General features: G+C 35.2%; 1 protein-coding gene across 10 annotated transcripts in view; it reads right to left on the minus strand.

Moving 5' to 3' along the window:
- The window catches only part of CNKSR2 (connector enhancer of kinase suppressor of Ras 2), a 322983-nt gene that overhangs the window by 105132 nt on the left and 196131 nt on the right, over positions 1 to 21720 (minus strand). For 7 of the 10 annotated variants that reach the window (XM_043991402.1, XM_043991407.1, XM_043991403.1 and 4 more), the window contains 3 exons: positions 21351 to 21562; positions 4080 to 4169; positions 1198 to 1412 (listed from right to left, as the gene is read on the minus strand). In XM_043991402.1, the coding sequence (XP_043847337.1) occupies positions 1198 to 1412; positions 4080 to 4169; positions 21351 to 21562 (517 nt within the window). The remainder of the gene's footprint in view (positions 1 to 1197; positions 1413 to 4079; positions 4170 to 21350; positions 21563 to 21720) is intronic. The other 3 variants (XM_043991405.1, XM_043991408.1, XM_043991410.1) reach the window with 1 other exon arrangement.

Genomic DNA, 21720 nt, shown 5'->3' on the forward strand with positions numbered 1-21720 from the left:
CTGACATATTATGTTCCTAGGGCTACAATGTGCTGCTTATTTATTTTTCTAAGTTTATTTAGCTAATCAGCTGATGTGGCCTGGCTTTTCCTAGATATTTTTGCTTTCTTCTTTGTGTAAGTGTTTAACTTTTTCCCATAAATGAAACAATGAAGTTGAGTACATTTCTCTCTTCTAAATACCACAGTTCACTGCAAAATTCTGTATAATAGCTATTCTCTCTTTGAATGCTGAAAGCAATTAGATGCTTAAAAAAAAAAGAATTCCGGGTTTCATTAACCTATGATTAAGTCTGTTTAACTACAGTCCAATATTTCTGTACTTCAACAGAGCATAGAAAACTTCACTGTTTGTCTTTGATGATTGTCTAAGAGTTTCAACTTTTAAATTATCTGTCTGGAGCAAATCCCAGTGGGGGAGAGGATATTTGTCATTTCCCTAACATTTTATTCTCTTCATTTTCATTGCTGAAGATTATTAAGTTGTGTGTGCACACTCCCATTATCTTAACAGATTTCTCTTTTTTCAAAATTATAGGCTTAATTTAGTTTTACTTTAGAGCAAAAAAAGTCTCTATATATTGAAGATGTAGTCAGAATGAGCAAAAATGAAGGAAAATGTAGACATAACATTTTTACATTCCTGCAAAATTTTGTGACTTTTCTATCAACACAATGCTTTATATAAAAACAGTGTTAATATATATCTATACATGTACACATATGTACATATATATTCAATATGTTTATTGGACATATAACAGATAAATATAATTATGCTTTTTTGTCTTTATGAAGAAAACCTGAATGAACATGTAATCTTGAGGACCCAGAAATAATAGCTAGCATTTAAATAGCTAGCATAGCGCTTTAAAAGTTGCATTTCTTCTTCACATTGATCTTGGGGCATAGGTGCTGTTATTATCCTAATTTTAAAGATGAAGAAACTGAGTCAGATAGCAGTTAAATGACTTGTCCAAGGTCATACAGCTAGTAAGTTTCTGATGGTGGTTTTGAATGCAAGTCTTCCTTACTTCAGATGCCACCACTGAGCTGACTCAATAGCCTAAAATGGTGACAAACCACAATAAAAATGATCCATAATCCACCACTCACCTTTATCTCTACCACCATCAAAACTCACATACAAATACTATTATAAAGTCAGTAACAGCAAACCTTTGAGAATTTTACTCACGTGATATAAGGTGGCCTCTGGCACAGGTGTGCCCATGACGTCCTGTCTTAAAGCTTCCATTTGTAAACTAGGTAGCAAGGAATAGTGGGTTGGACTATTACTCTTATCTCCCTTCTTTTTAGACTTTTTCCCTGTATCTTTCTTGCTATTTCTCTGATACATGTATTCTTCTTGAGCAATTTTTTCATTGCTCATATACCGAAGAAGGGAATTTTCTAAACAAAGAAAGAGAAAAGCATCACTTAGAATAAGTAATTCAGTGACTGGCTTCCAGAACTACAATTCTCATTTGCTAATTATATTAATGGTTTTACTCTTAGAACTTTAAGCTGACTCATGATTTTGAAATTCATGTTCTGCATAATAAAATTGCACATGACACTCAATGAATTGGTATTATGGAACAAGCTGGATCGGGCAGCACATGGCATGCTAGTTTCCTTGAAATGATTAAAATTCATGTTCTGGTTGGTATTCTATGTGACATGTTGCTGACTTAAGAATCTATTTGTAAGAAAATCAAACCTAACAATAGTGCTCTAGAGGTGACATATGATAAACATTTTTTCTCTTTCATTTCCCCCAAACTTGTTGCAAATATAATGTTAGGTCACAAAAATTTCTGTCAAGATCTCTAGAGGAAGGTCCCCAGTGCATTGAGTGGACCCCTTATGGACAATTAAAAGAAGACATAGACAAAAGTAACACAGGATGAGAGGGCATATATAGGATGCTATCTGTATTGTTTTAGGGAGTAACCATATTAATGAGATCACAGATCTATTGAAATATCCATTGAAGTTTGGAAATAACTGAAACTTAGAAAATTGAATAGATAAATCAACTCAATAAGGTTTTATTTTGTGCATCAATATGTCAGAATGGAAATCCCTATAAAATCAGGTCCACAAATGCTAAGGAAAAAGATGCTCATTATGATCAGTCTATGATATTTATTATTGTTGTTGTTTGTCTTTCATTCTCAAAGAGGACCATAAAATCAAGGTAATGTCATGACTTTCACCGAATTGGATTTAAGTGAGGGAGGGCTGTGCAAGGTCACCAGCTTCACTCTTTCCTCCAGGGCCATCTGGGTCCAGTGGCAAGATATATATCAGGGGAATTGGAGATGGCCCCAGATGTTTAAGGTGATTGGGATTAAGTGACTTGCCCATGGTCACATAGCTAAAAAGTGTCTGAGGTGAGATTTGAACTCAGGTCCTCTTGACTCTAGGGCCAGCACTCTATCCACTGTGCCACCTAGTTGATATGTGTAATAATGAAATGAATACTTTAAAAGTTGGTTAATATCAACATGAAAACTCAAAATCATTTTGTCTAATTAAGTAATAAGTTATCTTAGTGAATTAAGTCCTTAGCCTAGAGTGACTCCTTAGTCTTTAGTGAATTTTCTTTAAGATGCCTCATCCACAGCCTTATGACTTTTGGAAAGCAGTAGCACAGTTTTTGTAGCAAGGTTTAAAAAATTATGAGGCTGACTCAACTTCTGTTGGGCCCACCAAATCTCCAATGGCTCAAATTCTCATTATTGATGCCATCAATATCAGTTCTATTGACCTCTATCCATTCCTCATCTCAACTCTAGATTAGAACAAAACTATTTTCCTATAGCAAATACCACAGCAGAATCCTGTCCTACCCACATTCCATCTCTGCTTAGGAATATATTTCTAACACCAAACAGAATGAGGGGGAAAAAAAGCTTGTGATATTTTAGGTCATTAACATAGTAGTTGAGTCTGACAGGACATATATGCATGATAATCACCATTTCAAAATAACTGTGTATGTACTTAAAAATTATTATTTTTTGGTTTTCATTAGGCCCACTCTCTTATTTATCCTGAGCACATAAGCAAATATTTACTTTTATGGTCATAACATCAGAAAGCCCCTCTACAGAGCCTTCATTAAGGTCTAAAGGTGACTGGATTCTTCAAGGCAATGTCAATGGAGCGAATGCCTTGGCATTTCCTATCAATCTACAGATGTTTTGAGTATTGAATTGATTATGGATTGTGGCTCCATCATCTGAGAATGTCTGGCTACATTCAGAGAGTCTCAATATCAGAAAGTTAGTCCTTGCAACTCAAAAAAGTTATCTATTATAGTGTGTAGGGATTTTGAGTTCCATTGACAGAGGCAGCACATGCAGTACTCAAATCATGGCCCTCTGAAATATGAAGAAGTAACAGCTCTGAGATGGAATTAGATTTTTGTGTCCAATGGGGATTAATTATGGTCTGGCTGTATGTACTTATTCTGATAAAATTTTCATCAGTTTTCCATTTTTCCTAATGTCCATTTTGAAATAACAATCAAGTCTTCATTTTTATACAATATTCACATCTCTTTTAACTAAATCCACATGTCTTACATAGGATTCTTTAGAAGAGATTAAAAATTAACGTTTTAAATGTATCAGTGAGCACCTGGCCTAAGATTGTTGCATTGGTGGTTCAGCTAAATAAAGCACAATGTTCTGTCAAATACAAGAATAATGATAGGGTCTAGACCTGTGATTTCATTGGTATAAGGAACTCCTGGATGAAGAAACTCTTTCTACCAATGCAGGTCAGCATCTCTGTGACTTATTATCTAAGAGTGACCTAGAACACTGAAGTGACTTGCCCAGGGTCACACAGCCAGTATGAAGCAGGATTTGAACCCAGATCTTCCTGACTTCAAGGTCAGCTCTCTACCCATAGTGCCAAACTGCCTTTCTTATGTCAATCACAGAAAAAAACCCCATGATTTGAAAAATACTAATCTTAAACCATAAGAGCCTACTTTAAAGAACATCTAAATTTACTTACAGTTTAAACAATACAGAGCCTACCCTGAGATTCTGGGACACTTACCTCTTCTACTATCTCTCTTCATTTTACTGGGATCTTCATACTCCCCCACCCAATTATATTCCACTGGCATAGATATAGGCCGTAGCTTGCCTAAACACAGAGAACAAAATTCATATCACATCTTTTTTCCCCTCTGTTTGGTCATATTTGTCCTGTTTCTCAGACACAGCTAATATACACACACTCACCATACTCATGGTCAGCATTTTGTGTTATTAGCTGTAGATGAAGAAAAGGTACATTCGGATCTAGAAGGTGAAATCAAAAAAGGCGGCTGCTGCTTGTCTCTCTGTGGCGTTTTGCCAGGGAAAGTGGAAGCTAAATAATGATGGCTAGAGAACTGAGGTTTTCTGTCTCAGGCACACTGGGTTTTTAAAAATCATCATAGGCTGTGGAAGAGTCATAGGATCAGAGATTTGAGCTGGTAGGGTCCATAGAGATCATTAGGTTCAACTTCCTCATTTTATAGATGAGGAATCTGAAGGCCACTGAGGATAAATGACTTGAGAAGAGTCACAGGACTGGTGGCCATGGTGGGATTTGAAACTGAAACCCACCGTGGGATTTGAACTTTTTGACTTCAGCTCCATTGTTCCAACCATTCTCCAATAGGGCTATATTAATAAGAAACTGAGTCACTGCACTAGCACTTGAAATTTTTCCAGTTGGGAAAGAGAAGCATCTTATTAACTTCCTATAGGCATATGGAAAAATTTTCAGAAGGAAGACAGTAAAAAGCTGAGCAGTTTTCCCAGAGGGTTAATGTAGGTGCACTGGACTTAAAAGGAAAAATCTAAATTACCTAGAACATTTTAGCTATTTTGAGTGCTGCACACACATTGAAACTATTATATGGAGTTATATATTGGATTTCTAGTTAGATTTCTAATTTTTTTCAGTAATAATAGATAGAGGTTGATAGATAAATGCTAAATCCTGGAATAGCTATTCATGACAACCACACAATATTCTCCTTTAGGCAATATAATATATTCATCCTGATAAGGATTATAATAACATTTTGGTTTATCACTCTCTCCTATATTATGCAGAATTCAAGGAGGTGAGATGGTATTGGACTCCATTCCAAGGCAGTTTGATTGTTTTATTGTTTGGTCATTTCAGTCATGCCTAACTCTTTGTCTGACCCATTTGGAATTTCCTTGGCAAAGATTCTGGAGTGGTTTGCCATTTCCTTCACTAGGTCATTTTACAGATGGGGAAACTGAGGCAAACAGGTCTAAGTGACTTGTTTAGGATCACCCAGCTAGTAGCTATCTGAGGCCAGATTTGAGCTTATGAAGATGAGTCTCCCTGATCCCAAGTCCAGTGCTCTATCCACTGCACTACCTAGCCACTCCAAGCAGTTTAATTAGTAAAAGTACTAAAAAGTTCTCAGTGTAAGGCAATTTCACTTTGAATTCAGCTATCTGGTATGGACCTCAAGGACATCAGAGTGATGCAGGGAATTGCAGCAAAACACTTCTGCCAGCTAACATATTTGAGAAAATTATGCCATAGGTATCTTAGGTGATTACAGATAAATGATACCAATGAATAGGATTTGGAACTATTCTATAAAATGCCAGAGTTGATTTCAATACATCTGCCACAGCACGGTTGTCAAACTCCTGGCTCCTCTGGAACCAAATTAAAATGAAATTGGGAAATACTTAACAAAATAAATAAAAGTACAATTCAGCATAGTTTATGGTCCCATAAGTCAATATGTGGCTCTCAGAAATTGGTTTCTATTTTGGTTTAATACCAACAGAAAGGATACAGGTCCTTATAATTGATTTAATATGCTTTGCAAAATTCCATTTAAATATTAGGGGTGGTTTATTCATCTAAACTAACATTTGGAAGTTTTAGATATAAAACAGATGAGCTTAAGAAAAGTTTTTATTCCACATTTCTCTTTCAAGGTGTGTGAACAGCTTTAGCCATGATCTCATTTGTGGTACAATGGATTTATGGTCAAGTGACTGAAGTTCTGTCACTGTGTGACCTTGGACAAATCACTTCACCTCTCAGAGACTCAGTTTCCTCATCCATAAAATGAAGGGGATTGAAGAAGAGGATCTCTAAGATTCCTTGAAGTTATAAGAATTTAAGTTTCTGTGAAGTAGGCACTGGGCCAACATGACTCATTTCACAGAAGGGGGTAGATAAGTGGCTTGCCTCAAATCACAAAGCCAGTCTTGTCTGCGATCTTAAAGTCAGTCATGGGCAGCATGATTGGACAAAAACTGAAGAACAAGACCTTCAGCCACTTCCCCCATCCTGCTTCACAGATTCGGGCTGCCAAATGAATGCAGGCTGTATTTCACAGTATCATACAACACTGACATTTGAAAAGCATTACATCCATTACCATGTCTATAATATGCCAACAGAACCACTTGGAAAGTAGACAATTCAGTCCAAAAATCATATTTGGTTTGGTTTTCATTTGGGCTTCTTTGAAATAACTGGTTCGCTTTCACTTTGCAGAATGGACTGGTAATTTCTAAGTCATGGAACCAAAAGACAGGCATCTATACTCATTTCAGAGTATTTTATTTGAAGAATATTTTATATGAGAGGCAGTGTGATACAATGGATTTGGAGTGAGGAAGAACTAGGTTCAAGTTTTTAGTCTGACACATACCATCTGTGTTACCATACTAGCTAATCACTTAATGTCTCAGTGCTCCAATCTCAGGCTGGTTGCTGCTCTTCACTGGTAATGGGAGTTTCCATAGTAAGAGTTCCCAACACAAATTAAATCAGAGTTTTGGACTAAAAAAAATTCTCTCTCTCTTAATATACATATATTAACACAGATACTTTTTACCTATGCCAATTATTTTAATATTCATATATCTACACATATTTTATCACTATTTCTCTTAATATCTCTCTATATAGCTGTCAATTATACCTATATCAGTCTACTTCATCTGATCTTCTATATGTTTTTTTCTCTTAATATCTGTCTATACAAAGATATTTGTATCTATGCCAATTATAGCTATATATTTATCTGCATTTCTACGTTTACCTATACTTTAATTCTACATATTTATCTCAATATCTACATATCGATCAATTATATACATATTGATATCATATCTAGATCTATACTTTATTATCTAAATATTTTTCTCTTAATATTTATATATAGAAAAACAGATTTTATATCTATTAAGCATATCTGTATATTTATTGTGTTAATATCTATATCTAATCTATTTTCTATCTATCATCTATGCATCTATCATTGTATTTATTTGGCTACCAAGATCCCATTTTCCAATATTCACATCACTTCTGGAAACCTAAAGTGGGTATGAGTTGTAGTGACTCTCTCTGACATGAATTATAATTTATATCTCTTGTATGTCCATAGCTGGTTGGGGGACACACCAATTGGCACAGTAAGGCCCAGGATGGCACATACTTTTAGCATTCATGGTAAGAAAAAGTGGCCTGTCATTTATTCTAGATCTTGGCAGAATGATAAATCATATAATCAGTGTGGAGCATTTCTACCTGAATATCAAAGATGTACACTGCACAAGAAATTCAGAAAGACATGACTGTAATTAAAATATAACTTTTGAAAGACATGGAGTTCTTTTTTTTTTTTAAAAGGCACAGAAACATCAATGTTGGAAAGTAATTTTTAGAAGTAAACACATTATTTGTGCAAGTATAAAAGATGCTGTTGGTTGTAAGGCTGGCTTCTTATTTCATATTTTATTGCATCAAAATTTTATAACATGAGTTTAATAGAGCATTCATATAAAGTAGTAAGAAAAATTCCAGTATAAATGACAAGTCTTGGCAGATCAGAATACAGTTGATGGTTTAAAGTCTTTCCAATTTGAAACATGCAGATTATGTTGATTGCAATTTGTCAACTCACCTATATTTAGGTGCAATTAGAAGCCCAAATAGAATTTTTTAAAATTCATGGGAAAACTAAATGGTCTGTTGTTCTTAGGATTCTAGGCATCAGGGCTATCTCAAATTCTAATGTTACTATTTTATTTTATTTTATTTTATTTTATTTTATTTTATTTTAATTTAATTTAATTTAATTTTTTTTTTGCGGGGCAATGGGGGTTAAGTGACTTGCTCAAGGTCACACAGCTAGTAAGTGTCAAGTGTCTGAGGCCGGATTTGAACTCAGGAACTCCTGAATCCAGGGCCGGTGCTTTATCCACTGCGCCACCTAGCCGCCCCCACTATTTTATTTTTAACAAACATCTAAATAAAAATGTTAGTTTTAAAAATTAGTTCACAAGAATACCATTCTATCATGCTTTACATTTTGCATTTCTTTGTGATTCTGTCATCACATGCTTACTGGATCTGATTTCCTGGGGGTCCTTATATTGGGCACTCATATTGGATTTGCTCACAGCACTCCTTTTTTGACTAGGTGGCACAGTACTATAATATGCATCAAGAAAACAAAAAGAAAATAGCCATTTCCCAAAGCTGCATCTCAATGTGCCCCAATTAATAGAAAAGCACATTTTACTAAAGATCTGCAAGGTGGTCAGCTATTTTTTTTTAATCCATGTGCCTGGCATAGTGAATACAATCTCCCTCAATTGGGGGAAAATGGGAAAATGCTCAATAAAAATAACTAAAAATAAATCTAATTGCCATTTTCTGCTGACAAGATGTTTGGCCAGGTCATCCTATTTGGAAAACATTTCTATTGCTGATCAAAAAAAGGGTGAAAAGTAGAGGTAAGGAATTGATTTGTTTCTGTAAACTTGTTCCTATATACTGTAGCTCTACTGGAAATTAAATTAGTCTGCCATGTTTTGCTCTTCAAAAAGCCATACTGATTTTTTCTGCGGTAGCTTGTACACTTCCTGATGGATGAAAATTGTTTTTATTCTTTATTCTAGTATTTTCCTACCTATTGATTTTTGATCCAATCGGTATTTGATTTCTATTCATTTTTGTTCCACCTTAGGATGGTGGGAACAATATCCATCTTTTCTCAGTCCTTTTAAGATTCCCTTTCATTTCTTGAAAAGAATGGTGAATGGATCTATTAATTACTCAAATACCCTAGAGAGTTATGTCATCAGTCCAGGGTGCTTAGTGAAAAGAACACTGGATTTGGGAATTAGAAGGTCGGCATTCTAATCCCAATTTGTAACTATATGACCCTGGAAAAGTCATTTAACCACTATCTGAACTTCATTTTCTTTTCTTTAATATAAAGGGCTTGGTTTAGATGGTCTCCAACGTTGCTTCTAGCTAACGCTGAATGAAATGATACAATGTTCAACTGACCTGAGGAGATCTAGTTTGTTCTAGGCACTCTTTTCCTTATTTAATTTTGGTCTTTTATCACCACTGAAATTTGCTCTACTCAGTTCTTAGCTTTTTAGCCAAGGCTAAATAAAGAAATAAAATATTAATTATCTCTTTAGGAAACACTCTACTTTAGAATGGATGACCTAGTTATTTGGAACTCAGAACACATTTCTTTTTGCAGAGGAAAAATGTAATAAATGGTTGTGAGATTTCTAGACCACAGCACAAAATTCTACTAAACTATAATAGAACTAAAATATAGCAGTAACAGGATAGTACTCCTTCAAGTAATCCTAACTCAATTTACCCTAATTTATTACATTTTTTTCCTACTGGAAAACATATTGCAAGTTTCAGTTAGGGATGTATTTCAAATATCTGGTCTTCTCTTTAATACACACATACACACACATATGTATACATAAACACAAACACATATAAACAGGTATGATATCTGCATATACATGTATGTATATATTTTAATGTGTATATATGTATGCATGTATCTATCCATATATGTGTGTTTGTATATTTTATACCCCTCTTCTCCCCATGCTCTGTAGAAGTTACCTTATTTTCTATTTTGCCCATGGCCAACACACTGACATGAAGAAGGGATACTTTTCTGAAATAAGTCAAACTTTAGAAACACAAGAAGCTTTTAGTGGAGACTATATTATTTAAACTATATTTATTATTTAGACTATATTTAATTGGGTAAAGTTTTGATGGATATTTTCTCCTCTATGAACCTTTTTCACAAGGACTTATAGTTGAAACATTTATTTAGTTACTAGAGATGCAGGCTAATCCAAAAGACATTTCTCCAAATTTATAACTAGGCAAATTTACAACATATTGGGCTTTATTTTCCCCTGCTGAACATCTATAATACTAGGAAATATAAAGGCAGGTTGTCCCCATTAGATTTCCCTAGCTGGAGGAGTCAACATGGTACATCAAGGTATGGTTCAAATCCTGACTCCATCATTTGCTACCTGTGTAACCTTGGATAAGTCACTTAACTCTCTGCCTCAGTTTCCTGAATTGTAAAATGAGGCAGGTGTATAGCCTCTGAGCTCCCTTTCTGTTCCAAATATTTGATGCTATGTCAGGTGACAAAGGATGAGGGAACAAGTATTTACATATTACCTACAATGTGCAAGGCACTATGCTAAGAATTTTTCTTTCTTTTTTTCTTTCTTTCTTTCTTTCTTTCTTTCTTTCTTTCTTTCTTTCTTTCTTTCTTTCTTTCTTTCTTTCTTTCTTTCTTTCTTTCTTTCTTAAACAAACTTTTTTTTCAGTTGATCCTTATGATAAGCCAGGGATGTAGGTGCTTCTATTATTCAAAATTAACAGATAAGGAAACTGAGGCAAACAATGCTGAGGGTCACAAAGCTAGTAAAGTGTCTGAAGCTGATTTGGACGCAGATCTTCCTGACTTTGGGCTCACTGAACACCATTAGCTGCCTGTTACACAGGGGAAAAGGTTGAAGGTCTTTTTGTTAATTCTACATCTTTATAACACAATTCTCTTGACATTGCCAAAGCAGTGGAGATTCATGAACTTTTACATGTGTATTTTTGAAAAAAAATTAAATAACTGTATTTCAGTATATTTGGTTTCCTTCATAGTTCTATGCATTTTATTTTATGCATTTATGCATTATTCTGAGAAGGGATCCTTAGGATTTACCCACTTGCCAAAGGGATCATGTCATGGCACAAAAAAGGTTAAGAACTGATGCCTCCAGCTTCATTTGCTCAGTAGTTCTGAGTACACCCTGGGGTCATTGTTATGGCAAGGCATTTGGAAATTCACTTTTTTCCCCACTCACTAAGCACTGTCACCTTGATCTTTATTTAGCCAATAAAATATGCAGTGTGACTTGGTATAATAAATAGAGAAACATACCTCCTGAGGATTGAATAATGTTTTGCACAGGTATGTATTGCTATTTTTCATGCTATTGTGATGAATAAAAGACAAATGCATTTAAAAAGCTTTACTCAGTTTGTTATGATTTTTTGTCATCTTATATTTTCTCAATCAGTAGTTATTACAGCTACTAACATGTCAGGGCCTGAGAGGGAAAGAGTTTTGATCCTCAAAATGGCTTGGGGATCATTATTTTTAGGTAATATAATTTAGGGAATAAAAAGAAACTGAACCTCTTATTATGTTGGGGAAGGAGAGTGGGCCTCTGTATCTATTTGTCACTAGTGACAGCTTAGAACTCTAACTGTAGGCTGTTTTGAGTGGTATTTTAAGTCAGTATTGTCAGTTGAATTTTCTCTTCTTGTCTAGTAGGGAGAGCAGAATTTCTGATCTTCGCCTTTAAATTAATTAATATATTTAGTAATTGTTATGTCTTTTAATAATTGCATTGGCTTTTCAGTCCTAATCTTTTATTTTTCATCAAATCCTACATAAAGCCCACACCTAATAAAAAACATCCTTTCTTAAGGTTCATTTCCTTAATCTTGGTGACATCTTTTTCTTCCTTGAATTATCTTGTGAAATTTTTCCTCTCCGGGACTTGTTTACCTTGCTTCATTCTAGTCATTATTTTATTGCAAAAAAGGGAGAGAGGCTAGAAGTGTGCTAGTAAATTGTTCACAGTTTTATGAGACTAAATTGGTAAGGCCCAGTAGTCGAGAGATAACATGCTCCTGGGAGAGACTGAAAGTTTGACTGGGGCATTCTATGTTGTTGCCATCTCCTTGGACTTCCTACTTTCTACAGTCCTTAACTGCTCATTTGCTATGACCCACCCTTCATTGCACCACTGAGGGGAAATATGAGGCAGATATAAGGTTAGTTTCCCAGGAAGGATCCTGCAGGATGGAAATAATGTGAAGAAAAAGCCTGGGTGTTTCTTCCTCCAAAAAGAAAGACTATTTAAGGAGAAAATGAAAATCCTTCCCTCCTGGAAAAAGTTAGTAGGTACATGTCCCTTGAAGATTCTTTTACTTTCTGCATTAGGAAATGACCTCAGCATAGTCTACAACTTGCTGGGGACTCTGTGGGTCATGAAATTGCTTTTTTAACAGCTATCTGCATTGTCTGAGTCCACAATTACTGTCATATCTGGTCACAAGACTATTTTACTAAGCTGACCAAATAGCCCTGATTACAGAAGGCGCTATTTTTTTAAAAATCCAGAGTTATTATAGTGATTACAGAATAATAACTGCTCCTTCCATCTCTGGAGCACTTTATAATCGGTGAAGCACTTTACACACATTATCTCATTTAATCCTTGTCACAATCCTGTGAGACAGGCAGTGAAGCTATCAGGATCTCAATTTGTCAGCTGAGGGAACTGAGGCTAGAGCTCTTCTGCCTGGGTTCATATTTCTTCTTTAGAGATTTGATGAATACATTTCAATTCTACATCTGTATCTGCTAATAGGTATGTGCTACTTAAATCTGCAAGTTTCCATTTGGATTCCATCTTCCCTCTTTTTCTCTTTTTTTCAAAGTGGTAAATGTTTCATTGCTGAGGTTCTCAACTCTCCCCAAACCTTTTCTGTTAGTGAAGATTACATAGCTTCAAAATCATAGAGAACAGGATGTGCTACGCTTTTGAAATCAGGAATAAAATAGGACCTGAGTAGGTCCACTTGACACAGTGACAAATTTGCAATATGTTACCGGGTTATTGTAATTTTGCTATTCTCAAAGACACAGTACAGTGGTAGATGAGGTAGGAAGGATGTTCCAGAGTGCTAAGAATTGGCAATGAAGTCTCCTATACTCCAGTCCAGATGAAATGCATAGGACAATAGCTTTAAAGCTGGAAGAGACTTGAACTGCCGTCAACACCCATTTTACAGATAAGGAAACTGAAGCACAGAGAAGTTAAGAGACTTGCCCAGGGTCATATAGCTCATAAGTGTCTGAGGCAGGATTTGAACCCAAAGTTTGCTGACTGGTATAGCACCCTACCTACTATGTGATGCTGCGTTTTCTATTAACCATCTAGGGGAATCCAACTTGAGTGCTAAAATATCTATCATCTATCTATCTATCTATCTATCTATCTATCATCTATCTATCAAACATATATATATATATATACATATATATATATATATATAAATTTAAAGCACCCAGTAATTGATATATGTAAAAGGAAAATGGCATTTGATATTCTGTTGTCAAACTACTCATATGAAAAATGATCTTATGGCTAAATGTCATAGAAATACATGTATTTCTTCAGTATCTGCTAATATGCAACTAAGAAACAGCTTACTCTGAAGACCAAGGAGTTTATTTGTGGACACTCTCCTGGTCTTTGTGAAATCTGAGATTTTTCAATAAATCAAGGAAGAGTTTTGATTCTTAGCTCTCAATCAACATTTCTATGTGTTTTTATGATGAAATATGCTTTCTTTCTATAACAATGTCCAATTCCTTCCCAAGGGCAACTGACCAACTGTGACTGTCTTTTTATGGATTTCCAAGGTTGTATGAAGTGCCTGCAAATGGGAGAGAGAGGAAAGGCATACATAGCAAATGGCTTCGCTGCCTTGCCAAATGATTCATTGATAGCTTATTAGTCTCATTATTTTTTTTGTTTGTTTTTGTGAGGCATTTGGGGTTAAGTGACTTGCCCAGGGTCACACAGCTAGTAAGTGTTAAGTGTCTGAGGCCAGATTTGAACTCAGGTCCTCCTGACTCCAGGGCCGGTGCTCTATCCACTGCGCCATCTAGCTGCCCCTAGTCTCATTAATTTTGAAGGCAGTTGTTTTGGCAAATTAGCAGATATTCTAAGATAAGGTATAGCTGATTTTAAAAGAATATCTTTTGCCCTCCCATTTTTCTTAACACTTTTTTTGGTGGATGCACTGATGTTACCTTGGAAAACTAAATCACTTTTTTTTTACTGTTAATATTTTTCTGAGTACCCATTCTAAGTACCACATACTACATTATTGCTAACTTAGTCATTAAAATCTATTTGAATTCCAGTTCATTACTGTAGGCAAATAGAAGGAACAAGTGTTTATATGAAGTTAGAGGACTCGGATTTGAATTCAGGCTCTGTCCATTTACATATATGCCCTTTAGCAAGTCATCATACTCTGGGCCTCATTTCCTGTAAAATAAAGAGGTCAGGCTAGATGACTTATAAGATCCCTTCAAACAGCAGTTAAAACAACAGCAAAACAACAACAAGAACAACAACATTGACTTTGGTTCTAAACAGACCCAGGCAAGAATGACAATTCTCTAGTTTTGGGAGAAGTACAATAATTCTTTCCATCAATGAATTTGCAATTTTGCTCATCGGCCAAGAACTTGCAGCTCTAAATCGATCCTCTTACGAACTTCTCAGGTATGGGGTGCTGATATAGGTGTTAGTGAAAGGCCAGTGGGTCCTACTAAGAGGTCTCAGGTTTAGGCAGGGGATTAAAAAAAACAACAACAGAAAATGTCTAAAGGGAGAAGAATCAAAATGGGTTGAGGTGAGAAGAAGGAATAATGAAAAAGACTGGATCACAGAGAAAATGGAGGTGAAGAGAAAAAAGGTAAGAAAGGAATATATTCCTGGTGGGCATTGTATGTCCTTAGCAATTGCCTTAGGTATTGCTTTATGTCAGCTTTGTACCCATCTGTCCCAGCTTTCATCTATGCCTACATGCTAGCAAACATTTTAGGAAGGAATAAACTGGGATAGTTTTTCATTTTGGTTACTTTTTCAGAAGGAGGTAAGGAAAAGAAAACCTTACAAAACTGTATTTTTATACTTCTGGAATTTTCTACCCCATAACCTACTGAATGATGACCCATAATCTATAATAAAGACAGTAAAGGTATTTTTCTCTGTCCCATATATATATATATATATATATATATATATATATATATATATATATATATATATATATATATGTTGGAGGGCAATAAGGGTTAAGTGACTTGCCCAGGGTCACACACCTAGTAAGTGTCAAGTGTCTGAGGCTGGATTTGAACTTAGGTCCTCCTGAATCCAGGGCTGGTGCTTCATCCACTGCATCACCTAGCTGCCCCATAAGAAATATTTTGTGTGGAAAAGTCAAACTTTGCATATAGCTTTATTGTTATGTGGTATAAATTTAGGGGACATGTTTTCATAATTGATTCTGCTTTTGACTATCTTATTATTCATTCATTCATTCACCTGCTTTTAAATAAAACAAGGCCCTTGTCTTCAGGGAGCTTTCAGTCTAGAAAGGTAGCATAAGACGTAGACAAAATAATAAGTGCACATGAGAAGTGCATAGCCAAGGGGGAGGATCAGGGGGAAAGTTTCATTAAGGAGGTAGCATTTGAATTGGGCCATAAAAGGGGGGTAGGATTTCAATACCCAAAGAGGAATTTCAATTATAGAGGATAGCTCAAGCAAATCATAGATATGGGGGATGAATAATTCAGTTTGACTTGAGCATAAACTGTGAAAAGGAGTTTTAGATCAGGGTCCCTGAAGCAGATTCTTCTTGCTGTACTTTCTGTGAGTAAAGCAATCACTCAAGACATTGAATCTATTAGTATACATTTTGCAGTACACTAAAAGGTCTACCAGGCAGTACCTCTAAGAGCCTAACTTCCTACCAAGGAATTAATAGAAAGCATGGAGCCCACTATTACCGGAAAAGAAAATACCATATACGCACTATTTTCTTTCTGAATTTCTAATAAATTTACCAAACCAAAGTTAAAATGTCTATAATACTCCAAGGCATATTGTGTAACATTTTTTTCCTACCTTAAGGGGAAATGAACATACTTTATAGTTAAATTTAGGTTCATTAGAGTCACTTGGGGATAAACTGTCAGACACATACATTCCACCTTTGCTAGAAGGGTCATTTGGATGACCCTTCATGTTTGTTCAACAGCACAGAGTAATTTTAATTTCAAACTTTGGTTACTTGGAATGAAATTGAAGATCTTTGTTAATATAAGAACTGAGATAGAGGTATGGTCATCATCAAGAAATTGATTTGCTGCCAGTCCATTTTCTGGAGTATCTGTCTATAAAAAACTTGACAGAAAAGCATCCTTAAATAGATCTCTCTCATGCCTTTCATATTTAGAAACAAATTCTATTCATATTATTCACTGAGAATCTGGATGACCTCTGATGGCATCTAAGATATATAACATAGGTATGAAAAGAGGCTTGAATACTAGGGAATTTGTCATATTCCCTCTTTCCCTTACAAACTTTATACTTCTCTGACTTTAGCCTGGAGTCTTCTACCTAAAACAGAGCTGGGGCAGAATAAGCTGCAGGAATAGGGTTAAAACAATGTCATGATTTAGCTCAGAGGATATTAACAGGATCATGGATTCAGAGCTTGAAGGGACCTTAGAAGTCATCAGGTCCAACACTCTCATTTTTTGCAGAAGAAACTGAGATGCTGAGAAGGTAAGTGACTTACCAAAGGCCATGGGTAGAAAGTGAACCCTACTGAGTTCAAGTAAGATTTGAAATCACTTTTCTGATTATGAATCACTGTATTATACTGGTACCTCATCAATTCATCACCTCCAATGAAAAATTGGTTGTGAATAGCCAAGTAAAGGGGAAGCAGGGATAGGCTCCATTTTCAATCATTGGCTGAATCAAATGGGAAAAACAGTTAACAATTAAGTTAAGCCTCACTTTGGAATCTTTCTTATAATTAAGTTTTGGCAGTCCTCTTTAGCACTTTTCTTGTCATTATTCATACATATGCCAAAATTTTGCTGTTTTGGGCACCCACTTTATGGGGTCCACCTGATGTTTTAAGTGCTCTAACATGAAGGGGTGACATCTTAGCTATTACTTAATACTATTTCTAATTATATAATTAACTAAGATTTCAACATCCCACCAGAGTGTTACCTCATTCCTCAGATTCTGCTGCTTTCAGGTATAATTGGATCCCCCCTTGCAAATATAAACAATTATTAATTATTATATTTCAGGCACTATGCTAAAAGACTTAAACATTATTTCATTTGAAATAATATCTCATAGGAACCCATATCTCCCCATATCTCATAAGAATCCTGTGATATAGAATCTATTACTTTCACCCCTATATTAAAGTTGAGGAAATTTAGAGATTAAGTGACTTGACTAGGGTCACACAGGTAATAAATATCTGAGGCTGGACTAGAAACCTGATCTTGAATCCAGGCCCAGGGGTCTACTGAATGTCACCTAACTGACATAAAACTTATTTGGCATAATATCTCATCAGTCTAACAACCTTAAGAATATATTACTTATATTTGTTGAAAATATAAAGAGAAGGACTCTTTGAACTGGATCTGTGATTTCAGTGGTAAAGGAAATCCTCTCTATCAAGGGAGATTGGCATTACTCTGAAACTCATAGTGTTATTAAAATTGGCTGGGGTACTAAGGAGACAAGTAACTTAATTGGCCAAAAATGTTAGAAATGGAACTTGAACCCAAGTCTTTCTGCTTTGGGAAGTTGACTCTCTTGCCCTTTCCGCACGTTTCCTTTCAGGATTAGAAATACCTAAGAAAATATTTAAAAATTTAATATAATGAATAATGATTTGTTGTTCTATAATTTTCAGGCATCTGACTCTTCATGAAGCCATTTGGGGTTTTATTGGCAAAAAATATTGGAGTAGCTTGCCATTTCCTTCTCCAGATCATTTTATAGATGAGGAAACTGAAGCAAACAGGGTTAAGTGACTTTCCCAAGGTCACACAGTTAGGAAGTATCTAAGATCAGATTTGAATTTAGGAAGATTAGTCTTCTTGACTCCAGGCAGGCCCAGCACCCTATCCACTGTGCCATGTAGCTGCCCCAGTGAACAATGATAATATAAGTCAAAATTAGCACAAGAAAGACCTCATAGAAATATACTGATCTTAGTAAAGGTGCTATCTACTGACTATTTAATTTAGACATGAAGCTGTTTGTTTTATATATTTGATTCTGAGATATACTGAGATTCTGAGAGAGAAGGATTTGCTCTTATTATTTGGTTAGAACTTTTTGTGAATTGAACTCTTTGGCTTTTGACTTTGCACCTGCTGGATGTTAAACCCAGCCCAATCACTTTAGACAGCCTTGTATATAGGATCAAGATTTTTGAGGATTCTGTATATATCATATGTCTTTTAAATGTCTCTTGATAAAGATGTCAAGTCCATATTCTGGGGATTTTTCTTATTCCCAGTTTTTAAGGTAAGGCACTGTTGACTGAGTAAGAGTCTAGTAGGCCAATTGGAGGTTAGTGAAAAAAAAAATTAGGCTTTGCTTTGGACCTACTAGGAAGAGTAAAGAGGATGAGCTCAACCTAGAAAATTGTAAAAAAGGAGTACATGATTCTAAGTGAGCTTCAAGATCACACTGTGGAGAAAGAAAAGGAAATATGGGGAAGATACAGGAATCACCAAGGTGCCCAAATGAACAAAGAAGAAAAGTCAAAAGTATTTTGGTGTTAATGACCAAATATTTGCAATCAGCAGAATTATAATATCACAGACACACAAGTTATCCTGAACATGTTACAAATAGCGATCTCTTCCTCATGAAATTTGTCTTTGGACCTTTGGAACTTTTGACTTCTCCTTTCCACTTATCTTGTTCTTCCTTTGATCAGTCATTCATGTTTATGTCTTCGCTCCTCCTCACTCTCCCAAAAGAATGCAAGCTCTTTGAGGGTACAATCTGTTTTTATTTGGATTTTTATTCCACGGACAACAGTACTATTTTAGTGAGCACTTAATGAATGGTTGTATAATCAAATTGAATTCAGAAAGGCTCAGGATGGATAGGAAACTGAAGAGAAAGAATGATTGCATATCTATATGTTCATAGCCAATTACAATACAAGGTGTTTCAAAAATCTTAGTGCATTGTTAAGCTTTAAAAGCTTTGGGGTAACCTGTATAGAATGTGATGGTGGCTAGCACAATTGAGAAAATTGTGGGGGAAGTTAGGAACTTGGCTTCTGGACTTAGTATATACTGAAGACAAAGAACAAAAAGCAGCAACCCTTCTATAGGTGAAACCAAAGTTTCTATCAGCTGTAGCAGAGAAAATAAAGTCCATTACAACAAGCCCTGTACTTCTTATGATAGGGTTAGGCATCTTCTGGTGTGAATAGACCACTGGGCTGGAGAGATTTTTAGGGGCACAAAGAGAAAAGAGAATAAAAGCTAACACTCAGGTTGATATTATTAAGGGTTTCCTCTGGAGTGAATCATGCTTATTGTCAGGATGTGGGCTCATAGGAATCTCTTCCTTAGACAGGATAAATATCTATTTATCCCAATGTGGAGACTTACTAGAGAACTGAACCTTGTGATGCTTTCTCTACCAACATCTAACCAAAGTTTTATCTTACTGGGGAAGGGGAGGCAAGATGTATGTATGGGGTGGGGGAGAGATTTAGATCCATAAGGGTGCAATTCCTCAGAGTAGGGGAAAAAAGTAACTATTGCTTACTTTGGGATGTATGGGTGTTCAGAAAAAAATAGCATATAAGGTGCCTCCAAAGTCTTAGTGCAACTTTATGCTTTAATAGTCTAAAATGTGCATTTTTGAATTGTATATTTTTAATTTAGGGTAATATGAGATATTTTATAAATTTTGATAAAACAGTACAGGGGAGAAATTTTTTTTTAAAGCATATACATCAAATTCTGACTCTTCCTATAAGAGCGATATAGCATAGCATCACATAACATATGATGGTTTTGGAAAAAAAATATGGTTTAAAAGGCATATGCCTGGCAGATAGATAGAATTGTTTACTAAAACATTTAAAATAAATATATTAATTATATTACCACTGCTTCAAAATTTCAAGAAAATCTCAGCATGAAAACTATGTTGTTATCCCACAAACATTTCTACTGAGTGCTTTTATGGGTAAATAATTTAGAAATTGGGAACACTAAAACAAAGCTAAACTCTAGCTAATTCCACAAAACCTTTAGTCTGTTTCTATTATATTGGCTTCAAAAGTTAAAAAATATTAGTATTACTCCTTTCCATCCCTTAGGTACAACTTAGCGCAGATTCCTTAGTTTTTCTTCATTAGGCAGCTCCCAAAAGGGTATAAAACAAAGGATCTTCTATACTTTAATAGGTTCTACTATTTCCTTTTGTAGTTCTAAGTACCTCTCTATCCTGAGAAAAAAGTCATACATATTTTTTGAATGATATTGGTTTTAGGTTTTTCTCAAGCACCTGAAGAAAGGACCGTGACTTCCTTAGGACATTGAGTAGGAAGCTCAAAGAAGTGCGTAGAACTTCATTAAGTACTGGACAACTGATTTCTTATTTTAATGTTACATTTTATCCAAACACTCACCTCAATTTCAATAATTTTTAGCAAATCATGGAACACGTGAAAAAGTTAATATGTTGCTAGGATTTAATGTGAGATCAAGCACATAGTAGGCCCTCAATACATGTATGAATGAATAAAAGACAAATCTTAAGATCTCTTTGATAACATATCTCCAAAAAAAGGGAAAAGGTGTGAACAATTGCATTCTTCTTGTACATTTAATGGTTCCCTTAGAAAAAGAATTCAGAACAGATGAAATCTTAGATTGTACTGATTTTGGACCTCTTGACATAGACAAATGCTATAAGGTATTGAGAAAATCTTAGGATAAACACTATACTTCTAACTACATATATTTCTACTAATGGAAAACAGTGCTTTTGGAACTATTAATGAGCTCATCATTACAGTTATAGCTCATGTTACTCATTTGGTGGAATAAATGATGTTTGACAAAAGAAAATAAAATCAACAGGTCAATTAAATATGCACAGAGAAGCCATATACCTCATCAAAAGTTGTCCAAACCCCTAAAAGCAGTTTTCATTGAGTCTGAGGTGAATAACAAGTAAATCATGCCTACCAAAACTCTAGACAGAATAAGAAAAAAATTACCATAAGTTGGAGTGCTTTCTCTTCTTCCTTGACTGCTTGATCTTCCTTTATCATATTCATAGCAATATAAAACAGCATCTTCTTCAACCACATTAAATCTCTTCCTATATTCTTGGTCAAGAAATGAATTTGGAGATTCAGATCCCTTATGCACTGGCTTGCCCACTAGGTGCCTACTGAGATCATCACAGGGAAGATTTCCTTTTTCATCCCTATGGTGGGAAGGAAGGAGAATGAAAAGGAGATTTGGAAAAGAGCAGAAAGAAGGTGAAAGGAGTGGAGAGAAAGAGAAATAACAATAAAAAGATCATTCAGTTATATAGTACTTCACAATTTTCAAATCTTTTTGTATATATTCTCTAATACTCAA

Source organism: Dromiciops gliroides, chromosome 3 (assembly GCF_019393635.1).
Source record: "Dromiciops gliroides isolate mDroGli1 chromosome 3, mDroGli1.pri, whole genome shotgun sequence".
Classification (NCBI taxonomy): Eukaryota; Metazoa; Chordata; class Mammalia; order Microbiotheria; family Microbiotheriidae; genus Dromiciops; species Dromiciops gliroides.